We start from the raw sequence: 21,806 nt of genomic DNA on the forward strand, positions 1-21,806 counted from the left end.
TTTTTGGCAGACAGCAAAACAATAGGTCTATCTTTCAAGTCTACAAATTAACTTTTTAGATAACAACTCCTCAAAACAGCCACACATCAGAGATCCTAAGGGAGGGCAATCATGAATTAAATTGAATCAACTTGGAAAGTTCTGACGCCAATGGATGGTGGACCCAACACTGGGGTGGGTTTCCCTAAATATAAACAAATCTATAAGTCAGAACAGATAGTTAGCTATTAAATCACCACAAGCTACACTTATGGGGAAATATCTAGTAGCAAATCGCAAAAGATTAACCAAAGACAGCAGAAGTTACAAGTATACAGAGTGGAAGGACAAAACTAAAGATCACTGTTATCTGTACTATACAATCAGGCGAGACCAGATCCTATTCACAACAAGAGCAATGTGTATAGTAAAATTTATATATATATTTAAGGCTTTGATCTGAAGGCTAAAATCTTATATGCATTTATTTCAAAGTAAACATGCAATCATGCTGCAGAAATTAGGTCTGCTGAATTCAGAGGAATTTAATTCCAAGAAAACATAGTTAAGATCCAGGAACATTAGTATCACAGCAGTTTTCTTGAAACAAGTGGTTTGAATTAAAGTTCATTCAAAATTAAAGTAATAAGAGATGAGGTTGCTTAGGTATGTCACCGAATTTGAGTGGGAAACTGGAAAACATGAATGGTCAGATCAGATTTTAAAACAATTGACACCATAATAACTAAAACAATGCATATTACACACACATTAGGTTAGTTCTACTTAGAGTAGGCCCAATGAAGCTTAAGTTATCCATGTCTTCAAGTTTAAATCCAACCATAAGAACTGTCTTGCTAAATCAGATCTGGCTAACTCAGCTTTCTATTTTCATCAGCAGCCAGCTAGATGCATCTGAGAAATTCACAAAGATGCTGAGCATCCCTAGATAACAGAACAATGTATGCTGTTTTAAGTTCCTTGAAAGAAGGGGAGGCAATACATGTAATAAATAAATAAAATGACTAATAGCCTTTGGCAGACCCAGTTCCCCATGGGCTTTGTGGTTTGTGAATGAGCGGATCCCTTTGAAATATGTCGCAGTACTTTAAGAAGGACCCTGGTCTAAGGGGGATTTTTGTTGTTATGTGCCTTCAAGTCGACTACGACTTATGGCGACCCTATGAATCAGCGACCTCCAACAGCATCTGTCGTGAACCCTGTTCAGATCTTTTATTTCGGACTTTATTTTAAGCCCAAATGACAACTTGTTCCTCTTTCCTTTGTCATCATCCGGGAGCGAGAACGAACACCCCTCGACCACCTTCCCTTGAAGAGAGCAAGAAATACATAAAGAGGCAAGAATAACCTGTTCCACATCAGGTTATCTGTAATCAGTTCAAGCCGAGACTGGCCAGTGGCTTTCAGGAGGGGGCTGGGGAAGGCCGCAACTATAGTCACCCAGGGGTTTCTGTGATGGGCGGTGGCAGTGGAGAAAACGCACGTTTTCTGCCTCTCTTAAGTTGTCTATTAACCGGTGGATTGTCCAACTCACCAGCTGCTCGGTGGAGGCGCTTCCTCCCCTTCCGCCATAGTTGTTGACGTGCCCCGCCACCCAGCCGTAAAGCGCAATCCTTCCTTCTTTCTATATAGCTGCCGTAAAGTGAAGCAACTGCAGTGACTTTCTTATATAGACTTACACAGCCTTTAGGTTCCGAGTTTCCTTTCCAACCTTTTTTTTTGTCTCCTCCTGTAGAAAAAAAAAATGGAGGTGCTCATGATTTCAGTAATGCTGTAATTAGGTACGAGTCTGTCTCTCTACAGCCCCGAAACGTAGGCCCCAAGGTCTCTTTATCTCTTATTTCGTGCGGGAAATGTGAGAGGGATTTTTTGGGGTGGGGGTGTTTAGCCATTTAAGAGCAAAACAGGGCTCTTTGTGAGTCAAGAGCACAAGGCCTTTGCATGCGAGTGAGTACTGAATTAGGGCTGGAACTGAGGATGCAGTCCAATACACCCTTACCTGGGAGTAAGTCTCATTGAACCCAATGGAGCTTACTTATGAGTAGACATGTATTGGACTGCAGTCTTAGACAACAATTTAAGTAGACGAAGCTTTGCTGTAACCTGAGTAGGGTGGTTCAGGGCCTGAGACTGATTCTATATCTTTAGAAAACAAGAAAGTCAGCCAAGTGCAGGTGTTCTTGCAACCCTGTAATGGGAAATACCACAAGGTGGAATTCTCCCTTCCCCCTGCCCAACTTTTAAAGATACAGAAGACCTCTTGGAGGCTGGGCCTGGCAACCAAGAGGTCTTCTGTATCTTTAAATTTATTTATTTATTTATTTTCATTTCTAGACCGCCCATAGCTAATAGCTCTCTGGGCGGTGTACAAAATGAGATTAAAATACAATATAGAATAAAATCAGTAACAGAAAGGAACACATTAAACTAAAACATTAAACATAAAACATTGAACATTAAAATGCCTGGGAATACAGCCTGGTCTTAACCTGGCGCCTAAAAGAAAGAACCGTAGGCGCCAGGCGTATTTCCTCCAGTAAGCTGTTCCATAATTCGGGGGCCACCACAGAAAAGGCCCTAGTTCTAGTAACAGTCCTCCGGGCATCCTGGTGAGTTGGTACCCGGAGGAGGGCCTTAGATACTGAACAAAGTGAGCGGGTAGGTTCATAGCGGGAGAGGCGTTCCACAAGGTATTGTGGTCCCACACCGTGTAAGGCTTTAGCACCTTGAATCTAGCTCGGAAACAAATGGGTAGCCAGTGCAAGCGAGCCAGGACAGGTGTTATATGCGCAGACCGATTGGTCCTTGTCAACAGCCTGGCTGCCGCATTTTGCACTAGCTGAAGTTTCCGAACAGTCTTCAAGGGCAGCCCTACGTAGAGCGCATTACAGTAATCCAATCTAGAAGTTACCAGAGCGTGGACAACAGAGTTGTGCACGGTGAAGGGAGATTTCCACTTTGTGGTTTTCCCATTACAGGGTTGCAAGAACACCTGCACTTGGCTGACTTTCTCTTCTCCTAAAGATACAGGATCAGTCTCCGGCACTAAGCCTGGCAACCCTAAACCTGAGACACGTCTGTAAAGGAAGTTTGGCTGTAAATCTAAAGCAGCCCCAGCTCTAACCTGCAATATTAGATATTTGGGCACCTGAGGCACACAATCCCATAAGCACCTCTCCCCCCTTCATCCCTGGCAGCAAAACTACATTTATAAAATTAATCTAATTTTTTTCTGATACCTCCCAAATCACACTGCCTTAAGAGAAGAGAACTGTTCAGAGCAAAACTTAATTGATCTGTTTTTAAATTTAACGGCAACTCATTTAATATGAAAATGAGCGAGGATTATAGTACAGAAAAGTTTATTTTGTGGATTTACTAGAAGCATTTATATTCCACGTTTTCTCTAGTAAACAGACTTGCCAAGAGAGAGCGCTACAATTTTATGCCGAAGGCGGGTGCAGCGCTTCTTATTCCTAAAACCAACGGAGGCTGAACTTCGGAAGCCGACCCCGGCCACGCCTCTCTGGGCGGGCTTTCCTCGTTCGAAGCAGCCGCCACCAGCGTCTTCCTTGGAGAAGACACCGTGATTGCTCCTCCCCTTTCTCATCCTCCCTTTTCTCATCCTCCCGCAGGAGCGGCGTGGCCTGTAGTGGGTCTGAAGCATGGGGGACACGTTAGATGATCCTTGGTGGGAAGGACCACGTGAAGGGAGCAACAGCAGTCCAGGTACCGGGGCTGGACGAGAGGGCGTTTGCTGGTGATTAACGTTGTTAAAATATGTTTTTGATGACTCCCTTTCTCTGCTGTTTTTTTTCAAAGCAGAGAATGGGAGTCATTTGAAAAAATCGTTTTGACTTCTCTCTTCTTACTTAGACAACTACATTTTTTTCATTTTGCCTTACATCGCTCTCTTTCATTTCTTTTAGGCTGTTTCCTTGCCTCTTTTCTCCCCCCCCTTTTTTTTCATTTTCTCTCAGGTAGGCAAAGCAATTCAAACCTTCGTTTCGAAACCCACCTCTGATTTATTACATTCTCTGTTCACAGAATTCTCGCCCTGATGAGAGGTGGGAAGTTTTCAAAATGATCCCAAACCAATAAATCATTTTGTTAAAAAAGAATAGTATAACTGCCTCGTGGTTGTCTTCTAAGTTTCTGAAGGATATTCTTCAGTTGAGGGGTAGGGAGTTTTCCTCTAGTCCGCAGAAGGAAAGAATTTTAGGCGCTGCTCTTTGAAACGGCGTCTCCAAAGACATTTGATTTCTCACTGCCTGTGAAGCAGGTGGCACTTTGGACACGCTGAAGTAACTGTTCAGAACAAGGGAAACTGGGAGCCGATCCCAGTGTGAAAAAGCTATGGGGGGACTTGTACAAGGGGGAGCTGCTTATGAGGGGGGTTTAATTTGTTTTATACCTGTATGTTTTATACAGATCTTGTGGTGAAGGGCGAGTAGGAAATCTAATAAAATAAATACATTTGAAAGGGCATGAAAGGCACAATTTCCAGGAGCCTGTGGCTATCCTTTTTCTCAGAGAAGTGTTGGGATTTGTCCTGGAAGACTGGTCAGTGGAATTGTGCACTGAACCCTGATAGACTGCATCTGTAGCTCCTAATTTATATTGTTTAAATTAAAAGTTTGTCCCACCTTTTCCAAGGTGGCATACATAGTTCTCTTTACCCCATCCTCAACTCTTATCCCCACAACAACCTTATGAGTAGGTTAGGGTGAGGGAGAGTAACTGGCCAAATGTCACCTAGTGAGCTTCATGGCTGAGTGGGAATTTGAGCTCACACACTCCTGGTTCTAGTCCAGCTTTCTAACGCTTATAATCTGAATACCCCCACTAAAAGTAGGTTTATTGTTCAGAGTGTGAAGGATAGAAAAATTATTGGTGGGAGGGCAAAGGAAACTCACTTGATACCAAAAACTTTTGCAAGTGGTGAATTGTATAGAATTATAAACGATAATGTTTATTTTAGATGAAGATCAAAACAATATTTTGTGTAAAATCACTGGGAACCACCCACCAAAAGAAAAATAGCTTGTAACAGTGGTTCAAAGAATTATGATCTATCTGAAGACTTGAGGGCAGGGGGGCTCCTGCATGGGCCTGTACGTGTTTCTTGTATTTCCCATCATTTTAAAATGTACTTACCACATATGTCATCTTGGACTTTCAGTTGTTAGTATGGTAATGCTACACATGAATGGCTTGACGCATGTGGTAAGTGTAAATGTTACATGTGTGATTAAGGTGCACATGTAACTTTTATATGGTAAGAGCATTCCCATGGCGTATATCTAATCTGTATCTAATAGATTGGTGATGGTGCAGAGCATTTTCTGTTATGGAATGTCAGATCTCCCTGTGCCAACTATATTTCCCAGACTTTTCTAAGAAGAATGAATAACTTTTAAGCCACTTAAAGGATGTTGTGTAGATACTACCGGAGTGCTTTTTGGCAGTATGAATACTGCCCTCTAGTGTCCCTCACATAAGACTTTTGTACACAACCAGTTTTTAGTGTACACTGTCAATACACTGTAATGTTCAGTTGTTGCTAGAGATAGGTGTGCTTTCTGGGCTCAATAATAAGGGAGCTGTCCTCAAAAGAGTTAACTTGTGCTATGCTTGATTTGAGCCTGAATTAAGCTGAGTTCTATTCCACATGTCATATTCCTCAAATATTATCATGAGTTCAATGGGGTCTCTCCATCTCCTGTGGAAAGCACAGGGCATAAGAATACATGGGGAGTACTCATAGATTCCGCCAACTCTCCTAGTTTGTCAAGATTCACAGCAACTTTATCTCCTGTGGATGCTTACACCTGGGATACCTGAGGCAGTGCTGAAGGCCTAATGGAAACGTCACAGGAAAAACCTTCCTGCTACAGTTTCTTGGTAAGTTTGGATGGAAAAGAGAAGGGGACAGCGGCTGTATTCAGGAAGGCTGGTGCTGAGCTTCAGCAACAATTACTAATTGTTACCCAAACAATACCTGCTAGTGATATGTCACGAGCCATCTTCCCAGGGTTGCTTTTCTATTATGGGACTATCGCATTTTCACAGGATGTAGACATATGTTTTCTACCCAAGCTTATTCAGATTGGACTGAATCTGCCATCTGGGCAAAACTACAATTCTTTAGTTGCTGTTGTGTGGAATGTGGTTAATGAGTGTTGCGGGCAGGTTCTTTGGCATTGCCTAATGATGAATTGAAACTATACACCTAATTGCTGTGTCACTCTCTGTGTGTGTATTGAGCAGAGGGTTGAGCTCAATAGGCCCCTTCCAACTCTATGATTTTATAAACTCTGCAGGCGTCTCTGAGTGAAATAATGAAATGCAACAAACACTTCTACCATATGCAAGTATGCCAGTATCTATAATAATGTGTTGTTGAATTGTAATATGTTGCACTGATTGGAAGGGATGTTGGGTGCCTTGTCACTCAACCCTTGCTCAAGCATACATGTCTGGGAGAGGATAAGCTCTGTCTGCTTCAAGAGGCCCATCTCGTTGGAGAGCCCTCCCTTTTGATAGTCATTTAGTGCTTTGGGTGCCCTCATTTGACACAAAAAACCAACATAATTTAGTAGCTTCTTCCATGTGATAAAAACATTTTAGCGCATATGTTTCTCACTGAATTGTAACATTTCCCCCCTTTGGATAGCACCTTAGGAATGTTACTCAATGATTTATATTATTTCACATATATGTACTAAAATAATTTGCTTTACATTGAGATATAGGAAAATGTTCATTGCCTTGCTTTACAAACCCACCCATAATTGCCAGTTTAAAAAATGTTTTCTCATTCAACCTGTTATGTTAAACTCTTTGACACACAAAGTACATAGCGATAATTAAAATACACAGCATCTTGGCTTTTAAAATACATAGTACCCTTGCAAATAAGTATTTTGGTGATGATAAGCCACTTGCTTTATGTATGCAGCATTTCTGCTTACATAGTGCCATTGCTGCATATATATCCTCCCTTTTTCCTGTTGGGGAGAGATGTGGAATGACAGACTCTCTAGCATTCTTATATTTCTTCTGCAGGTCTTTGGGGCTGCCATTCTAGTATCTGTCAGGAGAGTCTGTTCATAGTGCTGCCAAAGTTCTCTCTTTGTCCTTGGGCATTTTCATAGATGCCAGATTTTGCACTCTCTGGTCTTTTGGCCTTGAAGAGCTATATCCCTTTAAAGTTAGAAGAGAGAATGTGAGTTCTGAATGTTGCTATCACCGTGCTGCACCGGGGTGGGTGGGTATGAAAGACAGTACTATGGTGTCTGCCAGTTCCAGCTTTAAGGACTAGGAAAGACTTTGAAGATACTAGTGTGGCATGAACAAGTAGGTGGAAGGCACAGGGCAGGTTCAGTTAAGCTGTCTTGTCCCACCTTGTCTCACTTCTGTTTTGTTCATATGCAGCATTTTCCTCCACCTTGGTCAAATCTAAAGTTTTAGGATACTGTCTGTCTGATACAACTTTTATGCTTCATAGCAATGTAAGCAACCTTTGAAAATGCCACCACCGTATCACCAGAACAAAATCCTCTCAGGTATCCTCTGACTATTGTGTTGTTATATATCTTCAAGTCGATTGTGACTTATGCCGACCCTATGAATCTTTTGGTTATATTAATATGGTTTTCATGGTAAGAGGTATTCAGAGGTGGTTTACCACTGCCTTCCTCTAAGCCTACAACACCCGGTATTCCCAGGCAGTCTCCCATTCAAGTACTAACCAGGGCTGACCCTGCTTAGCTTCTGAGATCAGATGAGATTGGGCATATTCAGGGTAGTATGGTTGTAGACATCCTCTGACTATAGCCATTGTTAAATGATCTGGTAATAGACCACATGTATATGGAAAATTCACTGCTGTGTGAAGAACCGTTGTAGAGCTAACATTTTAACTAACTGGAAACCTCATTTCCCAGCCTATTATAAAGAACAAACTCTTGTAACTTGATGCAAATTACACTGATTTGTCAAGTGATGCAAGTGTTCATAAGCATGTCTTGATGCCTTATGATTCCAGTATCAATGGTAAAATTTTCTGCCCACATATTATGCATTATATTACTTTTTCTTGTATAGGTCTTGGGAAAAATTGGTATGGTGTATCTGTATTACTCAAACATTAGATATTACTCTTATCACATATCAGACGTCTTATCTTTTCCCACCATTTTGAATGACAACATGGGGAATGGTTTTGGTGATGTATGATTTTCCATCTTTACTGTCTTGGAGTGGTGTCTTGAGTAGCCCACTGCGTGTCCTTCCTGGTGCTACAATTGTGTTTGTAGCCTTTGGTTTAGGAATCCGTGTAGGAATTGCTTGACGAAAGACATCAGCAATCTAGGATAAATTAAAACAAAAGGGAGAGGATAAATTATTAAAGCCGGTAGTTTCCATAGTTCTTTAGCAAATTTAACATACAAATTGGCATTAAACAGAACTTTTAAAACTGCCAAATATAATTCTGTTTTTTTTCTTTCTTAAAATGGAGATACTAGATTGGAGTACAAGAACTGTGAAGGACTTTGTCTCTAGATGGCAGCAAAGTTCAGTAAAATGTAATGTAAATGTACTGCCTTCAAGTCGATTCCGACTTATGCTACCCTATGAATAGGGTTTTCATGAGGCTGAGAGGCAGTGACTGGCCCAAGGTCACCCAGTGAGCTTCATGGCTATGTGGGGATTCGAACCCTGGTCTCCCAGGCAGGGCTGTGGAGTCGGAGTTGAAAGCAATTTTGGGTGGAGTCAGAGTGGGAAGCAATTTGGGGTGGAATTGGAGTTGGTAGAAATGTACTGACTCCGACTTCAAAATAAAATTAATATTTTAATATTAATATTAATTTATTAATATTAATACATTAATATACATTTGCCATTTATGAAGGAGTCAGAGTCAGAATCAAACAGTAGAAAAATTAATATACATTTGCCCTTTATGAAAGAGTCAGAGTCGGACAGTAGAAAAATAGAGGAGTTGGAGTCGGACAATAGAAAAATAGAGGAGTCGGAGTCGAAGGTTTGACATACCAACTCCACAGCCCTGCTCCCAGGTCATAGTCCAAAGTGGTTTTTGAACCCTGGTCTCCCAGGTCGTAGTCCAAAGTGGTTTTCAAACTGAAACTTTTTTTTAAGTGCAACTGCAGAGTGCCTTTAACTGAATTATGAACAAAAGGATTTTAGATCCAAATACAGAGCTAATTGTGAACAAGTAGAATATCAAGGCAATGTGGTTTTTACAAAAGTGTTCTAAGCATACCATCAAGGAAAGCAAAGTAAAATATTTTGGTTCCATATTCACAAGTATCTGAAAGAGTTTCTGGTGAGAGCAACTTAGAATATTAATTTCTGTTCAATTTCTTTTTTATATATGTGCGGAATTCTAGTGTAATAGGATTAATCAGGAACAACACTTTTGTGCTCAGTTAGTGACTTGGTCTCTAGGTTGTTTTCACCTTTTGTAAAATTAGAAGAGTTAGAGCATTAATGTACACAGAATGAGATGTATATAAGACATTTGTAGTTGTAGAAAAATTGGTACTAGACAGAATTTCTATGGGAAGACAGCAATTACATGTAGCATCTTTGTTTTATTTATAAGAAAGGTGCACATGCGAACTGGAATGGCAGTGGCTTTTTCCACCTCTTTCTGGAGCTGTGCGGATAGTTGGATTAGCCTTGTATTAAAATGTGATCCTAGACCTTTTAGGCTAGAAGAAAAAAACATAGTTTAACTACAATGGATGCTATCTGGAGACAACTGCAGTTCATGGTGGGCAAGCAGGAAATGACAAGAGTACAGTAAATATAAGATTAAACCAAGGATGGAGAACCTGTAGCCCTCCAAATATTGTTGGACTCCAACTCCCATCAGCTCCAGCCAGCATCGCTAATTGTCAGGGAAGGTGAGAGTTATAGTTCAGTAATATCTGGAAGGCTATAGGCCCTTCATCCCTGCGCTAAATCTTAGCCACCTAACCATACCAATTAAAACTTAGCAACTAAAAACCATGCCAAATAATGGTATAATTGAAGGAGAGCTCTTGGCTGATCTTGAAGATTGGGGCAGAATCTTTACAGGTTAACATTTAACTCTTTGAATTGTGCCCTTAAAGAAATAGGGGCGACTAGCTGATTATGGATTCATGGTATAATGTCTTCCTGTGTATCTTCTTCAGTCAGCAGATGGGCGACTGTGGTTTGCATCAGCTGCTACTTTTAAACAGTTATCAGAGGTTGCTTCCAAACAATCCACTGGTACAGTTTTTAAAAGACCATAAGAGACTTGGTCAGAAAGGTTGAATCTGCAAGGAAGACCTATAGCCTGCTGATCAACTGGAGAGGATAAGAGTGTGACTGGCAATCTGGAAGTACAAACAACCATGGCACTTATAGGCTGCAGACATGAGAGGCCGGTGGAAGGTGAACATCATTAATTTGTTTTACATAATATATTATCTGGGCAGAAGGCCCAGTTGGAGTAGCCTTGTATGTCTATATCTGACTTCTGATTGAGCACATACTGGTCAGTGGAATTTATGATGATAAAACTAGAGTGTTCTTCAGAAGTTTTTCAGTATATGGAGTTGAACAGATAAGGTTTGGCCTGCAGAGGGTGTAATTGCTTAATGTCTGTTCCACTTAAATTCTGTCGAGTGTGGTGTAGTCGAGTCCCCTTCATACCAATGGGCAGAAACTGGTTTGCCCTCATATTTATTCTCCAGTTGGAGAGAAGACCAGATATGTGAAGACACTGTTTAGTATGTATTTTCAGAATAAATGGGCTGGACTGTTCCTGTTTTTTTAAATACTTCTGCCTTGAGTTGCTGAGTCCAATTCTACTTAGCAACTGTTCCTAATTAGTTCCTAGGACTCATTATCTTTCCTGTGAGCTTTCAAATGCTTCAAATTCCTCTTGGACAATACATATAGCTCAAGAAACCCACATGCAAATTTAAGCTTAGCCTTGGGATTGTTTGGGAACTGACCCTCTGTGTCAGCTTAAATTCTTAAATTCTTTATAAATGAATAACCTGTTTCACAGTGCCTATGTAGATTGGTGAAATCAGGATTGTGAAGCAAGTTTTAATAAAAGTGGTATATAATTTAAATGGGTAATAGCAATAATAATTTTAATATTTGTGGTGCCTCCTTTCTCATGAGCAAGGGGAGACACCATAGCATAGCTAAAGAAGAGAGTACAGGCTCTGTTGATGAGGGTTCCAGGTTCAGTTCTTGCCAACTTTAATTTAAAAACGGATCAGATAGCAGGTGATCTGGGAATCTCTGCCTGAGAATTGGAGAGCTGCTGCCAGTCAGAGTAGCCATCCAGACATGGGCTAGAGGGATTGATAGTCTGCCTGATATAAAACACAGAAAACAGCTACACTCAAGCATTACTGTCGTATGTGCAGTCCCACTAGATAGGGGCTGGTCCTGTAGCAGCTTTCAGGAGATCAAGTGTCTATTCTTCAGTGTTCACCACTTTTAAGTCAGCTCTTTTTCTTGCACTCTTAAACCTTTGTAAACACAGGGTCATGGAGGCTGCTGGACAGCAGATACTCAGGCTCCGAGCCGTGTTAGCCATGAATGCTGCTACCATTCACTGCAGTTACCTAGGAGTAAGCCCTATTGTACATATTGGGAAGTCTGAGTAAAGTTGCATGGAATTGCACTGAAATTCAATTGAAAGCTATGGGATATTGTAGTCACAACTAACTGGTTTCAAAGGGACTTGCAGTGGGGAAAGGGCTGTAGCTCAGTGGTTGATCATATGTTTTGCATGCAGAAGGTCTTGGGTTCAATCTCTGGTAGCGCCAGGTAGGGTAAGCAATGTCCCCTGCCTCAAATCCTGGAGGGCTGCTGCCAGTCAGTGTAGACAATGCAGAGCTAGAATCTGTATTGGTCTGATTCAGCATAAGGCAGCCTCCTATGTCCTTATGCAGTCCTGTACATGTCTACTCAGAGGTAAGTCCCAGTGAATTCAGTAAGACTTAATCCCAGGATTCCAGACTTGTCATGACTGTAGCTGAATTGGTGTCAAAGTCTAGGGTTCTATACTTTAACACTGGTCAAGCAGCTTACTGCATCTGTTCTTTTCTTCTTTCTGAGTTTCACTTCTCTTAAATTTGTGACTGATCATCTTCTTCCCTATATGTAGCCTTCTTTTAAAACAGGAAATTCCTGGGATCATGGAAGTGCTCCATGGGGTCTCTGACCATTATGTTTATACCGGGATTTGTGTTTCTCACTCTAGTTGTCACTTGCTGTGAACTTTGCCTACATCACTGGAGAACTATGGATAAATAAGGGATTGGATAGTCCAAATGTACAGGCAAGGGAAAATGACAATAGATGGCTAGCAAACTAAAGAGGAGTGTTTAGTGTAATAAATAGGAGAAAGGAATGAATTATTAAGGTGGGATCATTATATGTCAGAAACATGTTATGTTCAAGATATCATTTTATGTTTGCCATGCATTATCAAGGCACACTGATCACTTACATCAGAGATGGGGAACCTAGCTATCCAGATGTTGCTGGATTAAAGGCTTTTCTTTCAAGCTTTTGCTTAAGCTGCTCTGGTTCTTAAGACTATTTTGCATTGCCTTGTTTTTTTCCTTGTTATAATTTTAATGTACATAATTTAATTTTATTTGTGTTTTATGAGGCTTTTAAATGATACATTGCTTCATTTAGTGTTGGAAACCACTCTGTGATCATGATGTGAAGAATGGTCTATATGTTTGAAATGAATAAATTAAAAATCATCCTTGACCATTGATCATGCAGACTGGGGATGATGGGAGTCTGAGTCCAACAACATCTGGCGATTATCAGCTTCCCTAGCCCTGCCTTCTATGGACACTTCAGCTGCAAAGCTGCACCTGATACAATTCTCAAATGTGGGATTGTTTATCACAAGGATGCTTATTTTAAGGTACAGATGGTCCATACAGTCATCATGGATGCTGGGCTAGAGACAAAACCTAAATGTCATGCCTGATATAAAATATGGTGATTATTTATAAATACTAATTGCACAAGCTAAACTTGCGCCATTAGTATTTATATTGTATATATAATATTTAAATGGGAAAGTGTTGATCATGTGTAGAATGTTTCCATTAACATTAATGAAATGTAAAATGTAGTTACATTTTATACTTTCATGGATGGATTCTGGCACCCTTTAAAAAATTAGTACAGTAGGGCCCCGCTTTACGGCGTTCCGCTTTAAGGCGTTCTGCTGATGCAGCGCCTTTCATTTTCAATTTTAAAGGGTTTTCCCCCCTTTTGCGACGTTTTGCACCGTTTTCGCGTCATTTTTGCGCAACGCAGCCCATTAAAGTCAATGGGGTTCTGCTTTACGGTGTTTTCCACTTTACGGCGGGGGTCCGGAATGGAACCCGCTGTATAAGCGGGGTCCTACTGTATATATATGCTTTGGGTTAGTAGCCAGAAAGACCCACTACTTATACAAGCAGCCTGTCAGTGACAACCACTGTGTTCAGCTGTCATGTGCTATGGAATTGGCTGGCAAATGGGCTCGCTGACCAGACTGAGGCATAGAAAGTGGAGTGTCAAAGGAGGGAAGGTCACTTCCCTCCTGCTTCTGCCCCTTCTGTTTTCCCTGCTGCAATTTTTGTGCCCCTCTCCACTACTGACTGTCAAATGCTTGGATGAGAGTTGACTATTTCACTCTGGTTCTCCTTGTAATCTTGCCAGTGGTATAAGAACATACAAAGAGCCCTGTTGGATTAGGCTAAAGGCCCATGTAGTCCAGCATCCTGTTCTCTCAGTGGCCAGTCAGATCCTTATGGAAACCCTGCTAGTAGGACCTGAGAGCAACAGCATTCTCCTCACTTGTGACTCCCAGCAACTGGCATACAAAGGCATGTTCTCTCCAGTAGCAGTGGCAGAGTATAGCTGGCTGCTGTTAGAGATGGAGTAAGGATCTTTGGTCTGATCTACAAAAGCAATACTTGTATGGGTGGTGCACCAAATATGAGCTAAATATCCTTACATTTTTCTGCTTCCAATTATACAATACATTTAGAATCGCCTCAGGGAAATAATGGGTCAATCCTTGATTTTAACTTGTTCATGTTGCCCTTTATGATGCAACTGATGATTCAAGAATTTCTAAATTTTGTATTATAGGATGTTTAATTTAGTGTGGTTCAGGATAGGATTGCTTAATTTTACAGGATGTGGTTTCCATTTGAAGCACTTCGAAAAAGAACCTATATTTAAGTTAAAAGTAGAGGAACCTTAGGGGCAGTTGGCATAATCTGTTTCCAACCCATTATAGTAATATGATAGCTTTTTACATGGTATTTGACATAGAATTGGAGTTTTGAATAGAAGTAGATGTCTATTCTTTTGAACTGTGATCCTATATATTTTTTTCCTCATAAGTCCTTTTCAAATCACTATAAATTATTTATGTCAGTGTATACATGTTTATATCTATGATAAAGGAGAGTTGAGGCTTAGCATTATTAAATAAGCCAGACAGAGTTTGAAGTAGATAGTCTACCTTCAGAACTTTGCAGAATTGTGCCTCCTGTCAATTTCCTTCAGAAGAAAAACAAAGTAGTCTTCAGTTGAATTATTGATAATTAGGCCAAATGTGATCCTTTAAATCATTGTAAATAAATTGAATGTTTTCATAAGTTGTTCTAGGCCAACCTTTCTGGTGTTGATGTTTGTAGTTCTGTTGTGTGGAACCAGTAGTGGCTTGTTCTGTTCCTATAAATTGTAGTTATTTGTTCCATTGCAGCACAAGAAGGAAACATATATCATTGTCCTGAGAAGTGTTCCATGAGCTGCCATGCCGAAAACCAGAAATTTGTCTCGCATTCCTAATATCTTATTCCCTTCCTCTTAAATTGGGGCTCTGCTCTATAAGGCAAGGATTACCAATTTGCAGTACTTATACTATTTGTGTGTTATCTGGGCCAAGCTGACCACCAAACCAGAGTGCTAGCACAACCATACTAAGACTTATTTAATAACATGGTGTTAGTGATAAGTCTGTTATTTTCAGATTTCACACCTTTTAGTTTTGCTTAGCTTGATACCTTCCCAACTAGTGTGTGTACTGATATTTTAGATTCCTTTCTAAATCTTTTTGTCACCTCAATCCCACTTCAAACATGTACTATTCTGGAGAGTTCTGGTTCATAAGCATGTATGATAGGTAATAAGAGTAGAGATGGGGAACCTGTGGCCCTCCAGATGTTGATGAACTCCAACTCTCAGCAGTCCCAGCCAGCATGGAGGACACAGGTTCCCCATCCTTGAATTAGAGAGTCAACTTAATCAATGCAAAGGTCCTAGGTATAGGTGACATCTATAGTCAGCTTATTTGATTCATAAATAAAATCATAGCAGTATAAACACAGTAGCATTTGTGAAATCTTCTACTTTCCATTCGTGATGTAGTATGTGCATATGTGAGGATGGCAAGTTTGCCCCATGGCCTGATTGAAATCTAACAATTTAAGGCCAACAAGCCATGGTTTATTGGCCTGAGAACCAGTCATGTGCCTACATTCTGTCTTCTTGCACCTCCCCTTGGTGCCTGGCTTTGGCACTGAGATTGTAACTTGTTTAAACCTCAGTTTCCTATTGTATCCAAATCAGGAATTCCTGCTTCCTAATCAGGATATGAAGCCAAGATCTGATCCTGAGTAGTAAGAAGGAATTAAATCACAGCTTCCCAGTTTGGATGTAATGGGAAATTGGTTTAAATAAGCCATGATTTCCACATTTAAAGGTGGACACATAATGTGTACGTTGATTAAAGCACAAACTTGTGTTTTATATTTGAATCCTCTCGGCACTGGAACACATGGGTGCTTTCCTTCTACCACGCTTTGACTGGCATTTTAATTATAGTATGCTATAATGCTTAATGTATTCCAGGAAACTTGCTCCCTTTCAGTTGAACAGTTCAGTAGTAATGTGCCTCTTTGCTTGTCTGCACTGGAAAATACAGTTTGCAGTCTCAGTTGGATCATGTATACACCATGGGCTCCATTCTAGTAGATTAGGCAATGGGTGGTGGTGGGGACTTTTTTTAAAAAAGAGTCTAGCTCTTTCAGTCAATAGAAAGGACAGTGTCATGGACCGCAACCTGTGTTTATGTCGGGTTATTTACCTTTTTTTAAAAAAAAACCATGTGGATTTTTATCAAATTGGCAAACTATTCATTTGCAAATCTATATGTTTTCAATATCTCTTTCTTGTATTATTATAGTAGATACCTAAATAGCTCATCTTTATTTCTGATATTCTTGCATGCTAAATAGTTGAACAACTATATTACTGTTCTCTTAACGCTTAAATGTACCTCTTTGTAATAAATACAGAATTTCAGCAGAGGCCTAACCAAAAGAGATGCTTCTTTTTCTTTTGTTTGTAATCCAGAGAAAGACATGTGAATTACCGTGGATTTCAGTGGAATTTAAAGTGTGCCATTCCCTAGATGGTGATCTGTGTTTTAAATGCATTATTTAAAACAGCTGATAATCCAGCACTATGGAATATCAAGGAAGGACAACTAAAGTTGTACTCGTATGCACACTTACCTGTATGCACTGTAAATGTAGAAGATGCACAATACTTTATGAATTTTTATGTTAATGCAACAACTCAAATTTACTTACCTCTCAAATTCTTCTTCTTTCCCCCTATTTGTGTCTGTTTTAAACAATAACTGCTTCAACGTGATCAATATTTTTTGCTGAGAAAATGTGGGCAATACCTATCCAGGTTAGTTCATGAACATGATTACCTTAACTTTGGTAGGCTGTCCTTGTGCTTTGAAATGCCCTTACCAGTGAGGTTACATTGCTGTCTTGTATTACATTCAGTTGCAATTTGAACACATTGTGTTGCGTGTTTGAATAACTAGTTCTGTTGCCTTCTTGGGCCTTTTGACTGAAGAGTGGTTTTCTGTGGATAGGAGAGGGTTGTAGTACTGTTCATATTGTTTGTACTGGATTTTAAGTTTGTATTAATATTTTCTTTTGTCTTTCTGAGAGTCACCTACAACACATATATGGAAAGATGGAATAATATTTTTAAATGAATTAAATAATATGTTTATATATTTCAGTTAATTTATATCACATAAACCCTGTGCTGCGCTCTCTCTCTCTCTCTCTCTGTGTGTGTGTGTAAAAAATGGGGGAGGGGGATAGTGCGAGAACCATATTTGCAGCCATGTAGTATCAATATGCTTGATAGGGTGCCTGAAAGTACTGTGGTGGATGTGTTAGCTGTGAAATATGTTTGAATACACCCAAAGGTATGGGCAAATCTTGCAGTAGAACCCCTAAAAAATTATGTATTAGGTGCTGTTGTACAAGCAGCTATATCCTTAACAGAACTTAGCTTTCATTTTTCATCAGCCTTGATAGTCATCTTATATTTTTGAGAATTAGGAGCGGTGGCAAGGTTTTTTTCCCCCTGTGGTCACAATCTATATAGATATGGGACCATAGCTCAGTGACAGAGCTAATGTTTTTCATGCAGAAGGTTCCCAGGCTTAATTCCTGACATCTCCGGTTAAAAGGATGAGATGCAGGTGATGTGAAAGATCTCCGCTTGAGATCCTGAAGAGCTACTGCCTGCCAGAGTAAAGAACACTGGGCTAGATAAATATTTTGACCTGATATAAAGTAGCTTCCCATATTCATATAAAGTGAAATAACTGATTTTAAAGAAGTTGGAGTGCAATGTTCATAATCCAATTTATATTCCATAAAAAGAGTAGAAGAAATACAAGATTACCTCTTCCCAAATGTTTTACTTACTTTGTGTTGCTGTAGCTCTCAAGTGCTGTGAAAGCATTTTCCATATATTCCCTTTAATTCTGAAAAATTTTAAGGTAGGCCAGTGCTTCTTGTGCTTCACCCAGAGAGTTTATTGCTGGTTTATATCTCACCTCAGCCATTTCTGGCTCTCGGCTCATTCTCGTTAACACTGTGCTGTTTGGGGTCTTATATAATTTCATGCATCATTATTTTAAAATATATGCAATGTTGTGTGATATTTGATCTTAAAGTACAGATCTGTATAGTAATTGAAGATTCAGGAAATGCTTAAAGTAGCAAATGCAAATTAACAGATTGTCTAAATGTTAAAATCAAACTTTTACATGCAAAAATTCACACACAGTGGAACAAACCCAAAATGAATTCAGCAAGCAATGGTTAAAAAAAATCATTTACTGTTTTGTAATGTTAAAATATTTCACTGAAAAAGTTGCAGTCAAAAATGTCAGTTATTCAAATGTCAATACATAAAGATGCATTTATACAGGTGTATATCTAACGTTTCTTAACAAAAGTTATTCAGATGGACAGGTAATACAGTAAGCGAACACTTTATAAGGTTAAAGAGCCAAATCCACATGTTAGTTCTGTATACTGTTGTTGGACACATGCAAAGAATTCTCACAAATTTCTAATTAAAATAGTCCCAAATCATTCTTGCTGGGATGGAAAACATAAGTTTGTATTGGTGGTATGTAAGTCAACACAGTGAGGGAGGGTCAGTTATACACATTACTTACTGTAATTTGTGATTGTCGTGAGAGAGGAGTGGCTGTTGGTGTAATAGTGATGCTGCTGGTGATTTTGTTGATAGGTTTACTTGGTGTTCCATTAGTTAATGTTGGAGTTCTGCTGTCCTGCACTGAAGTGCAAGGGCTAATGTTTTTTGCTGAATTAGGAATAGCTTGAACATAAGGACTTCCTAAATGAATATGTATTTTATTATCTTCAGTAGTTATCACACTAGAACCAGAACTGTTAGATCTTTGAAACTGCCAGGATGACTGCCTTTCAGGGGATACTCTAAAGACAGCATGCTTGTCACCAGTTTCCAGGGGCTCTGGTGAAAGTACTTGCTCTGGGGAACTCGAGGAGCTTGTAAGAGCCAAAGGGGACATTGTCCTGTCAGGAGTTACAGAGCTACATGATTCAGGTGTTTGAGATCTAGCAAAGGCAGACATAGTAAGAGGTGACATGGCTTGCTCTGGGCTTGTGTAACCATCAGCTACTTTAGATTTTATAGGAGTTAAAGATCCATTTTGAATTATGGTTATCCTTTGCTTTGGTGTGCCACAGTTGGGTATCACAGCTGTACTTGTAAAAGAGTGAGAGCTCTCTGCAGCAGGGCTTGTTATTTCAAGGGTGGCTGTGTTTTGTCTGTGATCAGGAGTCACTTTTATATGAAGAGGTTGGCCTGGCGTATGACTTAGAACTAAATTTCCAGGCTGCATGCAATTTCCATTCTGCTTGGTGTGAACTTTTCCATTTTGAACATGGCTTTCTTTGGACTTCATCCAGGGTATCCAAAGTTTACTATTGTTTACTGCATTTGCAACAGAGGAATTGCAGTGGAAGGATACTGTTTGCTCATCATCGTTATCGTCATCTTCGTTATCGCTGTCTTCATATAAATGTCCATTTATGACAGCCCGTTCCAAAGGAACCAGACTCTTGTAATCAGGCGGTTCATTGTCTGCTGGTTCTGTTTGGACTTCCCTAGAGACAACTTGTAAGTCAGAAATTCTCCTTCCATTGAGACTTGGTCGAAGACTCTTACTGAAACGCCGATACCTCTCTAATTCTTTACTAAGGATTTCCATTTCTCTACCTAATTCTTTGTTTTTGTTTTCTTGGTGAGTGAGTTTCTTCTGCAGGATTATATGGTCTTCCCTTAGATGGCATATTAAATCTTCTGTTGCCATGTACTCATGAATTTTCTCCTTCAGTGCATCTACTTCTCTTGAAAGGTGTCCTGATTTGGCTGCTTCTTCCTTGAGTTTTCTGAATAGTCTTTGCTCGTGGTTGCATTCTGTCTTCTCTGCTAACTTATACCGAGCCAGTTCTCTTTTCACAATTTCAAGTTCCTCTGACAGGAATCTGGCTTTGTCTTGTTCGTTGATGTATCTGCGTTCTAAAGATTCGAATTCATCCTCAGTTTTCATGAGATCATCTTCTATGGCCTTCATTTCTTTAAGTTTGTGTTTGAGTCTCTCAATTTCCTGGGCTAGTTCTTTAATCTTGTTGTTTTCTTGCTGTAAAGATGGACTAGGCTTGGTAGTCTCCTTAAGTTTGTTTTTAAGAAACTCTTTTTCAATAGCTTCTAAGGACTGAAGCTTTTTCCTTAACAAATTCATCTTGGAGGAGAGATCACTTCCTTTCTCTTCCTCTGCTTTTAGTTTGTTTTTCAGCTCATCCCTTTCTCTCATGAGGTTGGACATTTTTTCCTCTGCTTCACTCTTTGATTTTAAAGCCTTCTTACTTTCCTCTATCAGTTTTTCTGTGACTGACATCACTTTTTTTTGCTCTAGCTGAAGCTGTGAATTTGCAGTCTCTAGCTTTTCTTCTGTTTGTTTTATTTTTTCATTCATTGTTTTCCTCTCATCTACAAGCATGACTGTTAATGATTTCAGTTTAGTCAAATCTTCCTTAATTGTGAACTCTGTTTTTTCCAATTTGCTTTCAATGGTTTCAAGCTCTCCAATATGGGCTTTTAAGCCATCGAGTTCCTGTGATAGTTGTTTTGTTAACATTTTTTCTTTTTCAAGGTTGCATTTCAGAGAGTAACATTCCTGCTTGCTCTTGCTGAAAGCGTCTTCCAGTTTCTCAAGCTCCATAATTCTCTTGTTGAGTTTATCAACTTCTGTTTTCAGGTTCTTACTCTGTGATGCTTCCTTTTCTAGTTTCTTATGAAGTTCCCTGCACTGCTCTTCCATTTTTATGAGCTCTTCGTCCTTTCCTTCCATTTCCAGTACTCTTTTTCTTAGTTCATCCACTTCAGACATAAGGGTGGAGTTTCCACATTCCCCTCTGTTCATTTTCTCTCTCAAGTCCTGCAGTTCTTCTTCTGCCTTTCTCAAGGACTTATTAGTCTCTTCAAGTTCGTCAATTTGTCGACTAAGAGCTTGTAATTTTGAGCGGAGCTGGCGATTCTGGCTCTCCTCATTGGTTAGTTTGGCCATTACAACCTCCTGTTCTTGGGAAATCTTACTGGTTTGTGCCTGAAGTTCTGCTTGCAGCCGGAGAACTTTTTGCTCCTCTTCGTGAGCTTTTGTTTCTGCAATGGAGAGTTTCTCATGTGCTTGTTCTGCAGTGATGGTCAGGTCTTGATTTTTTTGGCTTTGCAGGCTTAGCTGTTCTGTAAGTCTTTGTTGTTCATCCACTACCATTAAAGCAAATGATTTGAGTTTTGTCAACTCCTCCTTCAGTTTGTTTATTTTCTTGTTGTTTTCCTTCTCTTTTTTTGCCTGATAGGCTGCGTCTTGATCGATAAGCTTTTTCAGTCTGAAAGGGAAAACAATAATCAAATTTTATTTTGTCACAGTGTTTCAGATTTTTTAAAAAATGATGTTCTGGATCAGGGGGCATTAAATGCTGTAAATAGTCCTTTGTTTTAGGAAACATTTGACCACATATAATAATACTTATTGAGCAGATCTTGTCTATTTCCTTCAGTTGTCATTCTAACTTTTATAAAATCAACTTCCATCCCTCCTTCTCTTCTTCCTTTGGCTTTGGTTTAGATGTTGGTGTGGATTATATATTGCCCTAGGCTAGGAAGGAGGTAGAAGGTAGATTCCATCTTATAATTTCATGTTGTCTTCCGCCCTATAATTACCATTTTATGGGCATATTTGTGGTTCTGGCACACTAGATCTTAAACTTGCATGTTAGCAAAAGACCAATATCTTGCCCTAGAAATTTCATGAC

At 39.7% G+C, this 21,806-nt stretch overlaps 2 protein-coding genes and 1 pseudogene across 3 annotated transcripts in view; 1 reads left to right on the forward strand and 2 right to left on the reverse strand.

The window, feature by feature from the left end:
* The window catches only part of TBC1D23 (TBC1 domain family member 23), a 63,897-nt gene extending 62,247 nt beyond the window's left edge, over positions 1-1,650 (reverse strand). For both annotated transcript variants that reach the window (XM_061628229.1, XM_061628227.1), the window contains exon 1: positions 1,535-1,650. In XM_061628229.1, the coding sequence (XP_061484213.1) occupies positions 1,535-1,572 (38 nt within the window). In that variant the 5' untranslated portion in view covers positions 1,573-1,650. The remainder of the gene's footprint in view (positions 1-1,534) is intronic.
* A 1,858-nt stretch (positions 1,651-3,508) lies between these two features.
* CMSS1 (cms1 ribosomal small subunit homolog) overlaps positions 3,509-21,806 on the forward strand; it is a 359,816-nt gene continuing 341,518 nt past the window's right edge. The window contains exon 1 of the mRNA XM_061628232.1: positions 3,509-3,729. Coding sequence (XP_061484216.1) covers positions 3,666-3,729 — 64 coding nt within the window. The 5' untranslated portion in view covers positions 3,509-3,665. The remainder of the gene's footprint in view (positions 3,730-21,806) is intronic.
* On the reverse strand, positions 7,706-7,824 carry LOC133386266 (5S ribosomal RNA; annotated as a pseudogene).

This window comes from Rhineura floridana, chromosome 5 (genome assembly GCF_030035675.1).
Source record: "Rhineura floridana isolate rRhiFlo1 chromosome 5, rRhiFlo1.hap2, whole genome shotgun sequence".
In the NCBI taxonomy this organism is placed as follows: Eukaryota; Metazoa; Chordata; class Lepidosauria; order Squamata; family Rhineuridae; genus Rhineura; species Rhineura floridana.